Raw genomic sequence first — 18,524 nt, forward strand, 5'->3', positions numbered from 1 at the left:
AACACGAATAAATTTTTTGATAAACCAAAAAAAATACAAAAATGAATACCTCATCATCATTTACAAGTTCGAATACATCGGTACCCTTCGATGTTCCGTCAAGTGATGGTGTGGTGATTCAGGTTGATTTGGTGAATGATGCTTTCGAAGAAATAGAATCTTTGTTGTTTGACGAAAAGCCTCCCTTGGATTGTTTCATTAGAATAGCTGTCTTGTACTATCAAATCAATAGGATTGATCTTTTCGAAAAACTGTTGAAACGATTGCTATCCGAGTCATCCTTCAATGATTACTATGGACAGTATGAATATACTGAAGCTAAAGTTGAAGTATTAAACATTTTAGCTGGATATCAAATCGAAAGATATAACAAAGTATCTTCAAGTAGTAATGACAAGAATATTTCGGATGATGCATCACAGAATAGGAGAGAAGAGATTAGAAATGAAATTGAAAAATTAATCCAAGAAGCTGAACAGTTAAATCCTTCGAAAGTAACCAACTTTCTTTCGCGAGCTGTGCTTCACTTAAATCTCGGAGAAGTGGACAAAGCAGAAGGAAAGTTTGATTACGTATTGACTGTCGATAAAAACAATATTCCGGCTCTTCTTGGAATGGGTTGTGTCCGATATAATCAGGGTCATTTCAAAGAAGCACTTGCAATCTATGAGCAATGTATGAGATTAAATCCACAAGGACCAGCAGATATTAGACTTGGATTAGGAATGTGCCATTACCAACTGGAGAATTATCAAAGAGCTCGACAATGTTTTGAAAGAGTCTTAAAGCTTGATCCAAACAATGTTGCTGCTCTTGTTTCTCTAGCTATTATGGATTTGAACTCGAACGATGAAAATCTTGTACAAAATGCTGTGAAAAATAACCTAAGAAAGGCTTATTCGTTAGACCCAACAAATCCTCAAGTTTTAAATCTATTAGGAAATCACTTCATTTTCAAGAAAGACACCGATAAGGCATTGCAACTTTCTTACACTGCCTTTGAAAACTCAACAGCAAACAAGATCAAAGCAGAAAGCTGCTACAATATTGCCAGAGCATATCACATTGAAAAAGAGTACAGTCGAGCATTCGGATTTTACTATCGTATAATTTCCTCACATTGGTCTGGTCACACCCTTGCTCATTATGGTCTTGGCCAAATGTACATTCAAAGAAATGAGATTGATAACGCTATTAATGAGTTCGAAACTGTTTTGAAGACAGAACCTGAAAATTTAGAAACTAATCGTATATTGGGCAAACTGTATGCAAGAAAAAGAGATCCTAAAAAGACAATCAAATACTTTAAAAAGGTATTAAAAAAGGATCCAGAAGATCTAGATGCCTTGATAAGGATAGGAGAGTATGAGAGATGCAATACACAACAAGCTCTAGCAAACTTGAAAAAAGGGCAAGAAATTTTGGAAGAACGAGGCACATCTATTTCATTTGAGCTTTACAACAATATTGGTGTGCACCAATATCAACTTGGTCAATACCAAGAGGCTGAGAATAACTTTAAAAAAGCTTTATCTCTAACCAATTGCAAGGCTCTTGACAATTTGGATGACTTGGAAGAGCAGTCCATTGATACTACTACTTTGTCATTAGTGTACAACATCGCTCGATTATATGAACGCACAAAAGCATATGACACAGCAGAAAAACTATTTCTCAAGATTGCAGCCCAGCATCCAAGCTACATCAATGCCTATCTTAGAATTGCTAGCATTCAACAAGCCAAAGGAAACTATGATAAGGCTATTCAACTTTGCAAGTTGACAACTTCACTAGAACCAACCAATCCTGTGACATGGTCTTTCCTAGGTCAAACATTTTTAGAACAAAACAATTTTACTGAAGCCCAAAAAGCCTTCGAATACATTGTTCAGAACATTGAAAAGAATGATATTTACGCTCTTTTAGGATTAGGTAATATTTACTTCCGCTCTTTAAGAGTTCCCACTAAGACCAATGATGAGAAATACGAAAAGGAACATGCAAAGATTGAAAAGTATCTCGAGTATGCACTTGGATTTTTTGAGAAAGCTATGAAACTGGATGGAAGCAATCTGTACGCCACCATGAATAGTGGCTGTGTTTTGTGTGAAAATGGTTACACAGAAGACGGAAAGGCCCTTATGAACCGAGTTCGTGAAGTTTGTGTTGGAGACTACAACGACAAGAAAGAGAATCCAGAGACATATATTAACCTGGGACATTTAGCAATGCTTCAAAAGCAATATGCTCAAGCTGAAAAGCTCTATTCGACATGTTCAAAACGTTTCTTCAACGATGAGAATACTCTTGTTTTGGCATTCCTTGCCAAATCTTACTTCGACAATGCCAATTATGATTCGTGTTTGGATACACTCTCTAAAATTGAAAAAATTGACTCAAACAACCTCACTGTCAAGTATAATTTTGCCATTACATACTATGAAAAGATTAATACCATCACAAGTCAAAAGAATAAGTCCTTGCAAAATGCTGAATTATTGGAAGAGTATTTACACAAAGCACTCGACCTCTTTAAAGAAATATCTAATAAGGACATTAATGCATCCCAACAACAGCAACAACAGAAAAAGATATCTAGTGAATTCTCGCTTCCTGATCCTGTTGTCATTCACAAAGCAAACGAGTACATCAAAATTCTGGACTCAAAAGTACGAGAGAAAATTCAGAAATACAGAGAAAAAGCAGAAAATGAGGAAAAAGCAAGAGAGTCATTAAAGATAAAACAAGAACAGGCATTCAAGCTTCTCGAGGAAGAAAATAAAAGGCGATTGGAAGAAGAGGAGCGTGAAAGAAGAGAAAGAGAAGAGAAGATGAAAAGAATTTACATGGAAAACATTGAAAAGATTGAAAATATTATGCGATCAGCAGCCATAAGCGCCGCAGATGAAGGAGGTGAAGAGGTAGAAGAATCAAAGAAAACCAAGAAGAGAAAGAAGAAGGAGGTTGATGAGGGAGTAGTTACCCAAGGAGACGATCAACAACCACCAGAAACCAAGAAAAAGAAGAAGAGCAAAGAGCCTAAAGAAAAAAAGAGCAAAAAAGACTCCTCAAAGAAGAAGTCCCGTCTCAAGAAGAAAGCTGACGAAACTGCAGAGCCTGAGCAGGACAAAGAATATATGGAAGATGAAGACCTCCAAGTTGAACAACATCAACCCGCTAGGACTGTTGAGGATGAAGATGAAGACGAATATATGGCAAGTTCTTCTCGTGCCACAGCAGAAGGTGAAGAAGAATTTAGCTTTGATAATGAGTAATGTTCAGATATCGAGATGAGCTTTCTTTTGCCTTCAATAAACACACACAAGCACGTAATAACTTATTTGACAATTGAATGTCCCAGTGAGGTTATTTGGTAGAAGGTAATACAAAAAACCAGATAAGTTGTTTGACTGCCACCATCAAGGGCGCAAGGAATCATCAATCAGGTTTTTCTTCAAAAAAAGTTTCTCTGCTTGTTCACCTCACAAACGAAGAGAACCAGAGTGTTGTTGTTGTTGTAGTGGAAGTCGGGTATGCATATTCTCTCTCTCTTTGTCCCCAACTGAGAAGCCATCATCATCAACATCTCCACTCATTGTTGTGCACAACTCCAATCCATCACCATCAGTTTATCAATTTCCTTCAAACAACATTGGAATCCCGAATCATTGAATCACCCACCCACCACCTGCTAATAGTAACTGAAACTAGCAACCAGAGCGCTCCAATTTCAACCTTTTAGAGTTGTACCATACATCTTCGTTGTTAGCTCATTCTCATTGTTGTTTTCCCTAACTGTCAGCAATAGCAATTATTCGAGAGAACATCATCAGCTTGATCATCACGCTTTATATGTCAACCTCCTTAACAACAACAACAATTATCATCATTGCAAATACTGTTTAATTTAAAGCCCACACACGACTAGGAAGATTATATCCAACCGATCTGTAACACCGCTACTTTTTGTGTAATTATTATTCTTCTTTCAACATGAACACCATGCAACCATCTTCAACAACAAGCGAAACAGGGTCTTTGCCTTCTACTAGTAGTAGTGATTCAGGTGGTGTGGTTGCCAGCTCGTCCTTCCTCCAATTCAATCATCATCATCATCATCGCCACATTACTCCAACGTCATCGCCATCCACAATACAATCCCAGCAAGGGGAAGCTTTGTTTTGCGTTGCTTCTCCATTACCAACTCACAGAACTCACACTGGATCTCCTAACACACTACTCAGCAATGAAACCACCTCCATTCGCAATAGTACCACCGCTTCGGCCAGCCGAATCAACACTGATGGTGATAGAGTATCATCCTCTCTCCTAACTCCCCTTCAAACTGATTGCAACGGTAACAAAAGTGGGTTCTCTTCTTCCCCCTCACCTCTTTGTAATAACAACAACAAAACCTATTTCTCTTCATCATCACCAGCTTCTATCACCGCCTCTTCCACATCGACGGTAGATGTACTTTCTCTTCCCAACTACTCGCTAAACGAAAGCGTTGGTGCCTTTAAAGATCTCAATCCAAACAATGACTGGAAAGACATTCGAGATATTCTCTCTGGTGATGATGAATTTTGTATGCTGGCTCTCTCGCCAGACTTTATTTCCACAGAGCAGCACAAAAAGGAAGCAACCTTGTTCAACAAGCAAAGCGAAAGAGCATTTAAATACATGATTAGATCCTTCTTCCAAAATCGCTCTTTCAAGATTGCGATGGAGCATATGGAAAGGTTAATCAATCCAAAGAACGTCATTTCTCAAACTTCTAGCTCTACAGAGAGCGATACGTCCAGGTCAGATCACATCTCTGCGAACGCTTTCTTTCTATTTTTCAAGTTCTATGTGAGAGTGTTGTTTTTACAGCACCGCATTGAGAATCCAGACTTTTATTTGAACTCTGACGAGTTTATGAGACATTCCATCAACGACCTGACCACTGCAATAGATGTTTATGAAAATGGTGAGATGACCCAGCATAACTCTCTTTCCACTAATAATTTCAACCTTTTTGGCCTTTGTCATCAAGTTGCTTGTGGAACCAGTACTCAACCAAGCAAGACTGATGATGTCACTCCAGCACAAAAGAGAAAACTCTCTCAATTTCTGAGCTTAGATTCTGAAGAATATTCTCCCCTGTTGGAGACAGTAGATTGTGAGGAAATCAAAACGAAGAGAAGAAAGTTCAACATGGCCGTTTTATCTTCAATGAGTGTTGACAAGAGTCAAAAAGAAATTAAAGAGCTTTTCCACCCTTGTTTGAGAAGATTCTACGAACAAGTGAAAGAGAAGCTTTCCGTATTTAGAGACTACATGAAAAGAGAGAAAGCCCAAGAAAGGACGTCCATGGATGACGCTATTCTGGGAACTGAGCTGGTTTGTAAATATAGAGCCAAAGAGTCATATGCCCACTTTTTAGAATCTGTACAAAAGAATCCATACAACTATCACGCTTATTTCCAACTGCTAGAAGTATTCAGATTAATGGACAAGAACATTGAGACGATGAAATGGCTTAGAATAGGTATTGTCAGATGTGATGAAGAGCTACAAAACTTGAGAACTTTGCTTGAGCTCGCAGAGTCCTCTTTGATGAGCATGAAGAGCTATCCAAGAGGTATTGAACTGATCTCTACATTAGAAACCCTTATCAAAAAGACTGAGGCAGTTAGAGAGGTATTTTTTGGATGTCTCCATCACTTTACTCATAACACAAGCCCGAATGATCATTTCTTTAGTGCCACTGACAAGGACCCTCAATGTTTTTATGGCCACTATTTTATTGGCATGCTAACTGGATTCAACAAACTTGTACCTAGAAATCATACGGCACCCATTCATTTCTTGGATGTTTCACTAGTGTCCATCAAAGAATCTCACGCATTTGGATTTAGAGGTATAATACCCACCATCTATCCAGAATCTGTTGATGCCGAAATGACATATGGAAACTCTATGTTACAACCATTTGTATATTATATGATTGGCCTATTGAAATGGAGAGCAAACGACGTGAAGTCAACTATGGCTAACTTCAATAAGGCTCTCGAATGTAACGAAAATCTAATCCTAATTTATCTTAATCGAGTAACACTATTCCAACAAACCAAACACTACGACAGGGCTTTCAAAGATAACCAAAAACTTTTGCGGATAATAATGAAACACTCTCCTGTGAAGGAGATTCGATCAGAGTTGTCCATGGCATATCTCAATCAAGGGCTTTTGTTGTTAGATATGAAGGAAAAAAATATTGATCTAGTTGTGGGTTGTTTGGAGAAATCTTTCACCATTTGCCCAATGAACATTTGCGCTTTAGATTGGCTATGTGGTATTCAAACGAATAGACGAAATATCACACTAGAAAAATACGAAGAATATGCTGAACAAGTGTATAAATATATGGAGCGGCTTGAAAGAGATGACATGCTACGATTTTGCAAACTCCAAGTTCACATGTATAGACTTTTTCATAGCGAAAAGGTCACCAAATGGAGCAAATTACTGACAAGTTTTGGAAACTCGAATATGCGAACACATTAACACAAGGACCTAAATTGGAAAGCCATTGTACGCTTCCCTGAGTGTTACCAAATCGAAACCGAAAACATCTTTGAGTCCAATATCGCCAAGTTGTAAATATTAGCAATTTAGAAAAGGAGCAAACATGGTGACGTTGTGCGGTCGAAAATTACACAATAATTCCGAAAATAAACTGACTCTCTAACTCGGTGAATTGCAATTTACTGCTGGCTATACAATAATTTCTGAAATCCACAAGCAAGATGACCTCAACACTTCTTTGGCTTCTTTCGAAAGAAGCGACCCTGATACATCTAAATACCGCAGAGAAGTTTCTTTCTTTACGTAATCAATTAGGGAATCACCGAACATTGTATTATGGGCGTCTAAGGCAGTAAGTTTGCATTTGTTCCTCTTTTCTCCAGATACACTCTTGAATAGCCATTCACATGCAGTATTGTCTCCAATTTTGGTACAAGCCAATTCAAGTGTGTGTAAGTTGAAAGGAATGGCAACGTTTTTGAAAGAATTGTTGGAAACATCTGGATTTCCTCCAAGTTTGAAAATGTTCAAATTTGGTAAAGCTTGCCACAATGCATTAAAACCTCCATCTTTGATATTATTCCTCGAAAGATCCAATTCAGTCAATCCATCACCACGTCTCTCAGTGGCATTTGTTAAATGACGTGCAATGCAATAGGCGTGCTCATTGGTAAGGTTAGAAGCAGGTAATCTCAAAACTTTCAATTTCATTTTGCACGCATCAAATATTTGGTCTATTTGTGTAACGGACAGTGAATAGTTAATAATCTCTAAAAAGGTAACATTAAAGAAGGTGGAGGAAATGACATGAATAGCGGAGCTCTCCATTTTGGAAGATTTAAGTCTCAGTTTTCTTGTTTTGTTTGACAATTTTAGTCCCTCATCTTGTATCATTGGTGAGTTTCGAAGATCTAAATATTCCAAAGACATGGTTTGTAGTAGGGCGTTAAGAGTCCTTGTATATAAAGACATGTCATTATGTCCTGCAATTTTCAAAGTTTTGATGGATGGTAATATCTTGCTCAATAAATCCAAAAATCCTGAAAAATATCCTAATTCACAATAAGATAAATCCAAGTGTTCCAGATGTTTGTTAGCATTTCTTGAATCTGAATAAAAAGGATCATCCAAGGTTATGCCACTGTTGTATTTCAAAGACAATTTCTTGAGGCGTAAATGTTTAAGAATAGATATGAATCCTTTGTTTGATAATCCACATCCATTCATAGAGAGTTCTTTCATGTGTGCTAGTTTTGACTCACAAATACAGTTGATAATAGATTCAAGCAGGGTTTTCTCCTGTGGAGTCACTTCATCCACAGCAAGGTTCGATTCATTGTTTCCATAAATATAGTTAAGTTTAAATACTTGTAAATTAGGTGTTTTAGAAAATAGATTTCTAAACCAATGAACAGTATCGTTAACATACTGCTCGAGCGAGTTGTTAGTTTTCCCTTGAACTTGAAAGGAAAGTCCTGACAAGTCAATATATCGTAAATGAGGCATTTCAATTAGTGAGCTAGATAAGGTAAAGATATGATTTCGAGATGGAGCATAAATAGATATCAAAAGTCGGTTAAATCCTGATCTTACAAAAGATGCAAAATTCTGCTCTGTCGATTCATTTTGGCATTCCTTTCTATGAAATAATTGGCTAGATTTTACCATTCGTTCCCCAAAGAATTTGTATTTCTTTTTGATCGTACTAGAAAATGGTGAAAAATCAATTTTCTCCAAAGTGTGTGACAATCCTTTCGTATTAGTAAAATCATTTCTTGAATGAAACTGTAAATATTCATTTAGAAAATTAACAGAGCTCTCTATTTTACAATTTAGCACAAGACTTCGCACTCGTGATACATGTGGAATAATTCTATACAAAAATTCTTGACAGATGTGTTCTTCTTCATTGTACATGATACTTGTGGCCTCTTTACTCATATCCACAAAATAAGGCCAATCCCTCAATCCACTCAATTTAATGTTTGGCCACAACAACATAATATTTCCTCTCGAATTTCCTCTTTTATATCCAAATAGAATACGCATGAAAAAAGATGACAAGCCTCGCCAACTCGATCTTATTTTGCTACTCGTTCGTGATGATGATCCCGAGCTCTTATTCAATGAAAGAATCGATGAATATAAATTTCCGAGAAAATACTCCAACGCATCAGGAGAAGTAATTTCATTGCATTCATTTTGTATTTCAAAAGTCTTGATTGGATGATACCGATCCGAGATTGTGGAATTGTACAATTTAGAACCTTGGGATGATGAGAATTTCAAATTTGCAATCATACAACAGTATCCATAGCAATAATGTGAGAGATCGAGAGTGAGAAAGTCCAAAACAGAGCACACCAGCTCGATCGGAAATGAATGAAATGGCAATGAGGATGACGATGCATTGGTGGATGATTTCAAGCTTGTCATTATTTTTTTTGTAAACTTTTCCTCTGGTGATGTCCATTTCGTTGAACATCATCTTCATCATGACCTCTTGTTGAGCAGAATGATATTGTATTTAGTATTGCTCATGGAGAGTTCCATTCCATGAATTTATTTGTGTTCTTTTCGGTGTTTTGTTTCGTCTTTAACGAAATTAAAAAATGAATCCATCCTTCTTCATCATCATGACGACGCACAATGTCGCACCCATGACGATGAGAAGATCTTCGGGGAAGCTGCTTGGAGTGTTCTCTATGATGCTCTTTTCCTTGTTGTTATTTGTAATTGCAGCTACAACGATGAGAAGCAACGTTGTGGAGGCTATCTTACAAAGTGAAGCCAATACATATGATTGGATGAAAGAGAATATTGGAAGAGTCATGATGGTGGAGTCAGGATTTTCTAACAAGGCTTTAATAGTGGTTGCTAGTAATATGGGTGTTTTAGCTGGGTTAAATGTGCGAACAGGAGAATTGTGTATGTATTATTGTTTGTAAAAAAGAGTTGTCTTATATTGTTGCTTCCGACGGTCATCCTTGATGCTAATTTAATATTTTCGGAAATATGTAAAGTGTGGAGAAGAGTATTTAATGAAGATGAAAGTATCGAAAACATCTACTCAGCAGGTTTTGATAAGATTGTTTCTTTGTCTATTAACCCAGTCTCCAACAAGCGGTATATTAAATTATGGAGTGCTTTGGATGGATCTTTAATATTCGATAGAGTCTCTGAATCTAATTTTAATGATGCCTTGACAACATCTGGGCTTTTAGTTGTTTCTACTGGAAATTCTCTCTCTTCTAAAGATTTAAAGAATGGTGCTGAAAAGTGGAAGATAACATCCAAAGACGAAAGGTGAGTGTCACTTGTTGCATCAAATGGATGTTAAAATAATACTTGGTTCGATAGCGTTTTTGCAAAGCTTTTTTATGCTGGACAACAGTTAAATGTCGTCCAAATTGGATCTGCTGATTCTAGTAAGAAACCAGTGGTGATACAGAGCATAAATGTTGAAAATGGTGCTCTGACCACCCAAAAAACATTCCAAGTTGATATTGATGATATTTCACAGCTCAGCCTTGTTGCGAATAATGAGAAAGTATGCTTTAAGACTTCTTCCAAGCTTTCCTGCTTGGTTTTAAGCACAGGCAACATTAATGAAGAAACTATCAGCAAAGAGCAAGCACGTTCAAAGCTCATTTTGGATCAAAATAAGTTCTACTTTGAAGATGAGTTTGGAGTTAAAACTACAAAAGAAGGTCAACAATATATTACATCTCCAGTATTACAACTTGGAGGTTCCTCGTATTTTGCTACAGTGGATAGTCAAGATACAGACTCAGCTCATGTGTCTGTTAAAAAGAGTTCTGGAGAGACTGTATCTCAATTTAAGCTTGAGCTTTCTCGTAGCAATCATGGAAAAATCCAAAGAATTTTCTTACAGCTCTTCATGAACCAAGAGGCAAATAACCAATTAATTTATAGATTTATTGTGGTTTGTGAGGATGAATCAATGATAGGATACAAAGAAAATCAAAAGGTGTGGACAAGAGAAGAAGCCCTTGCGTCTGTAGATGATATTAAGTTTGTTGAATTTCCAGTCCATCACACTTTAAAGCCTGAAAGTAGCGCACCTTCGTTTGTTAATAGATTACGTTTACAACTAGAGCAATTGTCAGAAATTGTTCAAAAGGTGTCTTCATATGTTAATCAATTGATAGGCAAGAACAACTCCGAAGTCACCAAAGTTGAAGACGAAAGCCTAAAGTTTGTTCAAGACAGACTCGGATTTCAAAAACTTCTGCTTGTCAAGACTAAAATTGGAAAGCTTTTTGGCTTGCACTCTTCTGATGGTCATATTGTTTGGTCACTCTTTGTACCACCAATTGTTGAGAAGGAGATTGACACCAAAGATTTTAAACATCACTTATTTATTACTAAGGAGCAAGTACTCAAGGATGATGTTAAAATAAGATCAGAGGCCACAATTTTCATAGTTGGAAAAACCAAATCAGTTGCTCTTGTGCTTGATGCTTTGAATGGAAAGCAACTCACAAAATCATTACTTGGATTCTCATTCAACAACGTGGTGTTAATTCCTACCACTACAGAGGGAAGAATTCATCCACTTCTTTTAATTGATGATGAACTTAATGTCAAAATATTTCCAGAAACAAGCGATACTATTAAGGTTGTAAAATCTTTCCCGCTCAGCATTCACTTTCATACCAGAAACATCAAAGAAGGCAAATTATATGGCTATGCATGGAATGTTAATGAAACAAAAGCTTCACAGACATGGTCTATTTCTCTGGGCACATCAATTGCATCCTTTGCTTCTCCACCATCTTTATTGAATCAACATATTTACACTGGCATCATTGTTACAGCATCCGGTAACGTAATGTATAAGTATTTGAACTCAGGAATGTTTGCAGTTGCCACTATTGAAAAAGAAAGCCCTTCAGCGGAATATCCAGTTCTTCGTGTTTATATTATTGATGGAGCAACCGGAGAAATTTTATATCAAATCCATCATGAGGATGCATCTGGACCTGTTAACATGGTCATGGATGAAAATACTCTTCTTTATCACTATACCAATGCCAGGCAAATGAGATATGAGTTGACATCATTGGAATTATTCAATAATGGAACCGAATTCCAAAAGAAAGACTTTTTGTCAATCCTTATGGAAAAGTTTTCAACCTCAAAGGAGAGCGGTGTCTTTTCATCGTTTGGATACAGCAAACCAACTGTGAGAAAGAATAGCTATATTTTCCCTTATGGAATTAAATCAATTGGTATTACAAAGACAACTATTGGAGTCACAAACAAGCAATACATTGGTAAGTATATCATTTTTCAGTTTGTGCGGATCTGACATGGTGCCTGTTCAGTCTCAATGACCAATGACCAAATCTATCTTCTTGATAAAAAGATGGTAGATGCTCGCAGACCAAGAAATCCAGCACTTGCTCCAGATGAAATTGCAGAGGGCTTACTTCCTTACAATCCTTATGTTCCATATGTGTCACTCAATGTTGCAAATTATAACAAACCTGTTCACCGAATACGTCTAATTCAAACTAGTCCATCAGTTCTTGAATCAACCACTCTTATGCTCTCGTCAGGTTTGGACGTTTTCTTCACACGGTTATCACCTTCTAAGAAGTTTGACATTTTGAACGAAGACTTTAATCATGCAATGCTAATTCTGTCAACTTTGAGTCTCTTAGTGCTTGTATTTGTTGCTCGTTGGTTGGTCAATAAGAAGGATCTCCAACTCAAATGGAGCATGTAAACTCAAATTTTACACTATTAATTTATTTCATAAATAATGAAAATAATTATTCAAGTTCGAGGTAGTACTTTTGTCAACAACTAATCTGCTGCCAGAACAAGAGCTACACGCTCTCTGTATGAGGTTAAAATTTTCTCAATAACTCTATTCTCAACAAACACACTCTCAATCGATTTCTCTACCACACGGATCAATTCATAAAGAGAGGATTGAATTTCTGTTTGATTATTTGGAGTATTGGATAAAATCTTGTCGAAAACTTCTATTGCTTTCATGTATTCAATTTCGAGAGAAGTTTGGAACACTCCTCTGTCATCAGTGTTGATGCTAATTGGATGGTTCGACAAATAAAACATCACGAGTGGATGATCGTGAATGTTAAACACTGATTTGCTCATGAGATTAGACGTCAAACAAATTTCAACAGGGATTCTGTCAAACTGGGTATGTTTTTCGGTGAGCTCTTTTTTGCTCTTATCAACAAGTAGCATTTCCTTGAGTTCATCATTGAGACAGACAGCATGTCCAAGACGAATTTTCACTTTTGAATTCATCTCCAAACAATGTCGAAGCATCGCTTTAGACTCGTCATAACTGTTAATTTCTGCAAAATGAATAGTTTGGTTCAGATTGCTTTCGGCAAATAGTTTAGCAAAATCAGTAAAATTGCCATCATATGGGTTTCCACAAAAATCGAGACCAACCACACCTGAGCTCTTAAACATGTGGCCATTCTTTTGTAGCTCTCGTCTTTCTTTGATAATTTCATGAGCAAGGTCAATATTTTCTTTTGCTTTTTCGATAGATTCACTTCTATTCACGCTTACGAGAAGTGACACGTCCACAAAATTGGTATCATTCTCATGCTCTTTCAAGTATCTTTCAATCGTATTCACAATGCACATCAAGTAATCCTTTTTAGTGTAAGATGGATTTGAATTTGATTTTGGTGTTGTTCTCAACTCTAAATAAATACAATTCTCAGCATCATAATCTTCGAGAGTTTCGTATGTAATTCTTTCCAGTACTTTTAAATCAGCAGTAACAGAATTAATAATTTTAAATATATCAAAACATTGTTTTAGATTGCGTTGATCTCCTTCCGTAAGCTGTACCTGACGAACCACTTCATCAGGATTTTCATAAATATTCGGATGTAATTTGATGAGATCATAAATCGTACTGGACCGCAGACATCCACCTAAATGAGTATGGATATCAATCTTGGGTAATAATTGAACAATGGATTGAATGCGTTCTCTATTTTGCAACACAAAGGAAGAAGCATTGATCATCTCTTCTAGTTCCGACATGATGATGAGGAAGGTGATACAGAGATCACGTTTAATTTTTTTAATTGAGCAAGATGTTCAGGAAGACCAAAGCGTGTGAATGAAAAGATTGATATCTTTCTAGTAATATTACATATTGTATGAAATTAAATGTGCTCGTCTCGTGGTGTAATGGTAGCATAGTGGACTTTGAATCCATTGACGGAGGTTCGATTCCTCCCGAGACGGAACCAAGGCGAGCGAAATTTTTTTAATTTTTTTTTTATCCAAACGACATTTTCTGTGGTTGTTTTTTCGTATCTGTTCGCTGATTTCAATCCTAAAATGTTTTTGAAATGTAAGCTTGAATTGAATTGCTATTTTTTATGGTGTTGGAGAAATTCAGAAAATTCAAAATACCCAATACCAATTATTATCACCTAGAATGCTCTGTCTATCAATGTACCTCTTTTGGCTTCATTGATTGCTACATTCATGAATCGGTTGTGACAATTCCTAAATTAATTCTATAAATTATGAGTTCACGAGAGTTTGGATTTCAGTTTTCTGAGTTCTTCGAGAATGACTGCAAAAGATGGACGATGTATAACCTCTTGACTCCAACATCTTCTTACCAATTCAAAATAGCTCAAAATGATGGATTCTAAATCACAGTTCGTTGCACTTTGGCCTCCTTCTCTGGCCATTACAGGATATAATTGTAACCATTCTTTCAACTCTTCCTTATTTTGGAAAGGAATTGCTGGTCTTGCTCCTTGCATGACACAACTCAAAATATTCACAAATGCAATTCCTTTTCCTTGAGTTCCAATTTTTGGACTTTCAGAATATGGAATTAACTCAAAAAACAATTCCCACATGATAATTCCAAAGCTATATATATCAATCTTGGTCGCTCTTAATGCTTTTTCTTGAGAATTGGGCACAACTTGAATTCCATCTCCATAGCTAGTGGCATCCGAGATGAGTTCTGGACTCATGTAGAAAAAGGTGCCAACATTCTTAGTCATGGTTTTGTTTGTATTATTTCCAATCACTCTCGATAATCCAAAATCGCAAACTTTACAGGTATGATCACTAAATTTGAAATATTCCATATCATTCATTTTGATAGAATTAACAGTTCACTTACCTCTTGATCAAAATGTTTCCTGGTTTTAAATCTCTATGAATAATTGCTGGATTCAGAGAATGAAGATAGTTCATTCCACAACTCACATCCTCAAGCATTTGCAATTTCTTTTCAAATGATAAAATAGTTTTTCCAAATCTACAACTTTGCAACATTCTTTCTAAGGATCCATTCTCTAAATACTCTGTAATCATGTACTTGCTAGTTTCAGTCACTGAAATTCCATAAAATTTCAAAATGTTTGGATGATTTAAATTTGCTAATACAGAAACTTCCTTTTCAAATTCTTCATCATCTTGTAAATCGTTAATGAGTCCATCATCAATTTGTTTCAGAGTTTTAATTGCCACATCCAATTTGTTCCATAACTTGGCCTGATAAATGACACCATAACCTCCCTCAGCAATTTTCTTTTGAATTTCCATTTGCATTTTGAGAATTAATTACTACTAGATTGGTGAGCAACTTACTTTGATAATTTTTAAATCATCAATTGAAATCAAGAATGATTCCTTCTTGTTTTTGAATTGTCTCATCTCATGACTAGTGTGTGAAAGAGTAGCGTCACAACTGTCATTGTGAATCAGAGGAGCTGTCATGGAGTCTTCACTGGCATTGCTAACCGTTGGACCTTTCGCCCAATTGTCAAAAATAATTTTCTTATCAAGTATTTTCTTTTCTACATCCTTTTCAGCTTTTTCTTTTATGGCAAGTCTATTCAATTTTTGTTTGATTCGCCAAGCAATGAAAATGCAACCACTGGTGAAAAGAGAACCTAATAAAAAAAATATTAGAAAGAAAGGAATGGAAATACCAAGAATTAATCCAAGAGAATTTGACGGCTCATCGACACAAACAAATGTAAATTTGTTAATTTCAGGGAGCATGGAATTTTGTAACAATTTTCCTTTTGGGCATGACATTAATTTGAACTTGAAAAAAGAAGTTTTTTTCTTGGATTCGAGTAAAAGTGTCGTGTGGATGATACTTCCTTGTAATGTTTCAATATCGATGAAGGAGTAGAGTTTGAGACTGACAAAGTTTGAATATTCTTGAATACCCATCTCTAAATTTTGATTTGAAGTTGAAACTAAATAACTTTCGACATTAGTGGGAGCTTGTGTGGTATCCACAAATGTGGTTAGCGAAATATTCACCGTTTGGCCTTTCAAAATGATGTTGGCATCATTCCAAATAGTTCAATTTTTATATGATCATGTCACAATCAACACTTACCTGGATACAACTCGACTTCAATTTGATCAAACCTCACAGACGTGACAGAACTAAAGTAATCATTTCCATACACACCTGCTTGATTATTTTCAAATTGCACCATTGAAAAGTTGGTGCTTGTCTTCGGTGAAGGTGAGAAGTGAAAGATGGCACCTCCTGTCTTTTGTGCCACATTCTTTTCAAAGGTACAATTAAAGATGTTCTTAACACTTGTGTAGGCATACGAGAGAGCTCCTCCAATATTAGCTTGATTGTGTACAAAGAAAGAATCAGCAATGGCGAGAGGAGTGGGTGTTGAGAAGAGGAGAAAAACAGCTCCTCCTCTTCCTTTGTAGAACTGTTCATGGTCATGAGATCCACTGTAGAGAACGCGATTGTCTTGGAAAAGACTGCCAGCAATCCAGCTCACTTGTTGGACTAATTCAATGAAAACGGCACCTCCTGAATATCTTGCTTGATTTCCGATGAATTTGGATAGATCTATAGAGAAGTGCTTGATGGATGTCAACAATCGAATAGCACCTCCATAGTCATCACTGTAATTATTTTCAAACCTTGATTTGAGAATTCGAATGGAAAAATTTTCTTGACTTGTAGTCTTGATATTTTCCACATAGATGGCACTTCCGTTTCCGTTCATAAAGGAGGTCCAATGAATAACGGCATCCATGGAATCCTTGATATAGAGGGCAGAACCCTTTTGTGCTCCAACGTTGTGATCAAACTTGCAATCAATTATGGTCAAAATAGCACATCCAATAAGGTTTACGACAGAGTTCAGAGTAAACATGTCATTGGATTCAATAATGATCGTCACAGTATTATTAAAGAATTGGCTGGTGATCAATTCTAATTTAGTATACTCTCGAACATAAACTGCTGAATATCCTCTCGAAAAAGTACAATTTCGAATGGATAATGTGTTTTCCAAAAACGCAGTGACAATAGCTCCATAGTGTGCAAATGTTGAGGTTACCACATGGTCGAATACACAATTTTCAAAAGTCACTTCCACATTACTGGTTAAGGCAAATTTGGATGAATAATTCTTAAATACTGAATTTCTTATGAATGTTTTTCTTGAAAAGTCGATTTGAATGGTTGCTACTGAGCTCTCAATGGCTTTCACATTATTAAAGATGAAAGTATTCACTTGTTGAAAACGTATTTTACACTCTTCTTTCAAGTCCACATTATAAAATATTACTGTTTCACAATATTCAATTCTTCGAGTGTCTACTTGAGTGAGAGAAGTTTTTTCATAAATTAAAGTCGAACCAAAAAAGGGAAGAAGAAATATTTTCTCAAATTGACAATTATAAACTCCAACATTATAAGTTGTAAGTGTGATGGAATTATCATACCCCGTTAAATGGAGATTTGAGAAACAAATCCAAACGATATCTGTCCTTGATGGAGGATCCAAAAAAGATAACCAATCAACATTCTTTCTTATTTCACCCTCTTGACTTGTCCAATGAAATAAATATTTCAAATTTGGGAAGGATGGAACTGTTAATCCCAAATAGATCAATACAGCATTACTTTTTAACACAATATTCACAATGACAAATCTTTCAATATTTGGTACTATTGTAAAATTATAATAATAACTCTCTGAATAAAGAGTGCTATTCACAGCAAACATGATATCATGAAGATCACTACAGGGAAGATCAAACGTACACACTCGATCGACAAAATCCGATTCCTCATCAAAATAATAGGTGAAATTTAAATAAAGAGAATTGTTGTAGGTGGATTGAAATAAATCTTGAATGTGTGGAGTGTCATTCGGAGAGTCTTGTGTTTCGTTGGGGTTGGGTTGAGCATGTGGTGGAATTGTTTTTATGGTTTTATAGAAGGAGGAGGACAATGTCGGAATGAGGTCTGTTAGTGATGATGATGACAACGATGATGATGACTGGATGGGTGTGATAGTATTTGGATTCGTATTGACTTGTGTTGATGATAGGGAGTTGACATTTTCTGTCAAATGTCTCGGCAATAAGAACCAAGTCTTGGAAGAAGATGTTTGTTGGGCATGGATTACAATTAGGTGCACAATCAAGAAGGCTATTACAGTTAGTATATTAGTGGCGTTGAGAGTGGCAACTCTTCTAGTTGACAGCTTGATTTTTCTTCCAGATGGATCGCCTTCATGATTTTTCATTGGAAATGACACACAAATTCGGTAACAATTTGTGATCTCTCAGTTCTCTATTTTTTTGAAGGAGCTCTCTATTGACAAAGGTTCTAGTTGAATGATCATGTATCAATGACGAGTATAAGTGGAAACAAGTACAGTACATCAAAAAGATTGCATTATAGGTTTTATTTTGACATCAAATTCGAAAGACCTTTTGCACATCACTCTCTTGAAATCACTCACTGCATCTCACTGCGAATCATAGCCTCTTGACATTCCAAGACCAGTCACAAACGTCACTCTTCTTTTTTGAAGACCGTCCTCAACATTAAGCATCACTGATAATATAACCACTTGTCGTTCATTTCTCATATGTTGCCACAATAA

General features: G+C 36.2%; 6 protein-coding genes across 6 annotated transcripts; 3 read left to right on the plus strand and 3 right to left on the minus strand.

The window, feature by feature from the left end:
• Nucleotides 1-41: 41 nt before the first annotated feature.
• FDP41_007968 (uncharacterized protein) lies at nt 42-3,275 on the plus strand (the record flags this gene model as incomplete). Its single annotated transcript, XM_044711770.1, has 1 exon — nt 42-3,275. The coding sequence occupies one exon, from the start codon at nt 42-44 to the stop codon at nt 3,273-3,275; it is 3,234 nt and encodes a 1,077-aa protein (XP_044568766.1).
• Nucleotides 3,276-4,002: 727 nt separating this feature from the next.
• FDP41_007969 (uncharacterized protein) lies at nt 4,003-6,552 on the plus strand (the record flags this gene model as incomplete). Its single annotated transcript, XM_044711771.1, has 1 exon — nt 4,003-6,552. One exon carries the CDS (start codon nt 4,003-4,005, stop codon nt 6,550-6,552), a length of 2,550 nt encoding a protein of 849 aa, XP_044568767.1.
• A 210-nt stretch (nt 6,553-6,762) lies between these two features.
• On the minus strand, nt 6,763-9,009 carry FDP41_007970 (uncharacterized protein; the record flags this gene model as incomplete). Its single annotated transcript, XM_044711773.1, has 1 exon — nt 6,763-9,009. The coding sequence occupies one exon, from the start codon at nt 9,007-9,009 to the stop codon at nt 6,763-6,765; it is 2,247 nt and encodes a 748-aa protein (XP_044568768.1).
• Nucleotides 9,010-9,185: 176 nt separating this feature from the next.
• FDP41_007971 (uncharacterized protein) lies at nt 9,186-12,328 on the plus strand (the record flags this gene model as incomplete). Its single annotated transcript, XM_044711774.1, has 4 exons — nt 9,186-9,501; nt 9,597-9,879; nt 9,934-11,873; nt 11,925-12,328. The coding sequence occupies 4 exons, from the start codon at nt 9,186-9,188 to the stop codon at nt 12,326-12,328; spliced, it is 2,943 nt and encodes a 980-aa protein (XP_044568769.1).
• An 80-nt stretch (nt 12,329-12,408) lies between these two features.
• On the minus strand, nt 12,409-13,641 carry FDP41_007972 (uncharacterized protein; the record flags this gene model as incomplete). Its single annotated transcript, XM_044711775.1, has 1 exon — nt 12,409-13,641. One exon carries the CDS (start codon nt 13,639-13,641, stop codon nt 12,409-12,411), a length of 1,233 nt encoding a protein of 410 aa, XP_044568770.1.
• Nucleotides 13,642-14,141: 500 nt separating this feature from the next.
• On the minus strand, nt 14,142-18,161 carry FDP41_007973 (uncharacterized protein; the record flags this gene model as incomplete). The annotated part of the gene is made up of 4 exons (XM_044711776.1): nt 14,142-14,697; nt 14,753-15,162; nt 15,223-15,917; nt 15,989-18,161. The coding sequence occupies 4 exons, from the start codon at nt 18,159-18,161 to the stop codon at nt 14,142-14,144; spliced, it is 3,834 nt and encodes a 1,277-aa protein (XP_044568771.1).
• Nucleotides 18,162-18,524: the final 363 nt, after the last annotated feature.

This window comes from Naegleria fowleri (assembly GCF_008403515.1).
Source record: "Naegleria fowleri strain ATCC 30894 chromosome Unknown tig4, whole genome shotgun sequence".
Classification (NCBI taxonomy): domain Eukaryota; phylum Heterolobosea; class Eutetramitea; order Acrasida; family Naegleriidae; genus Naegleria; species Naegleria fowleri.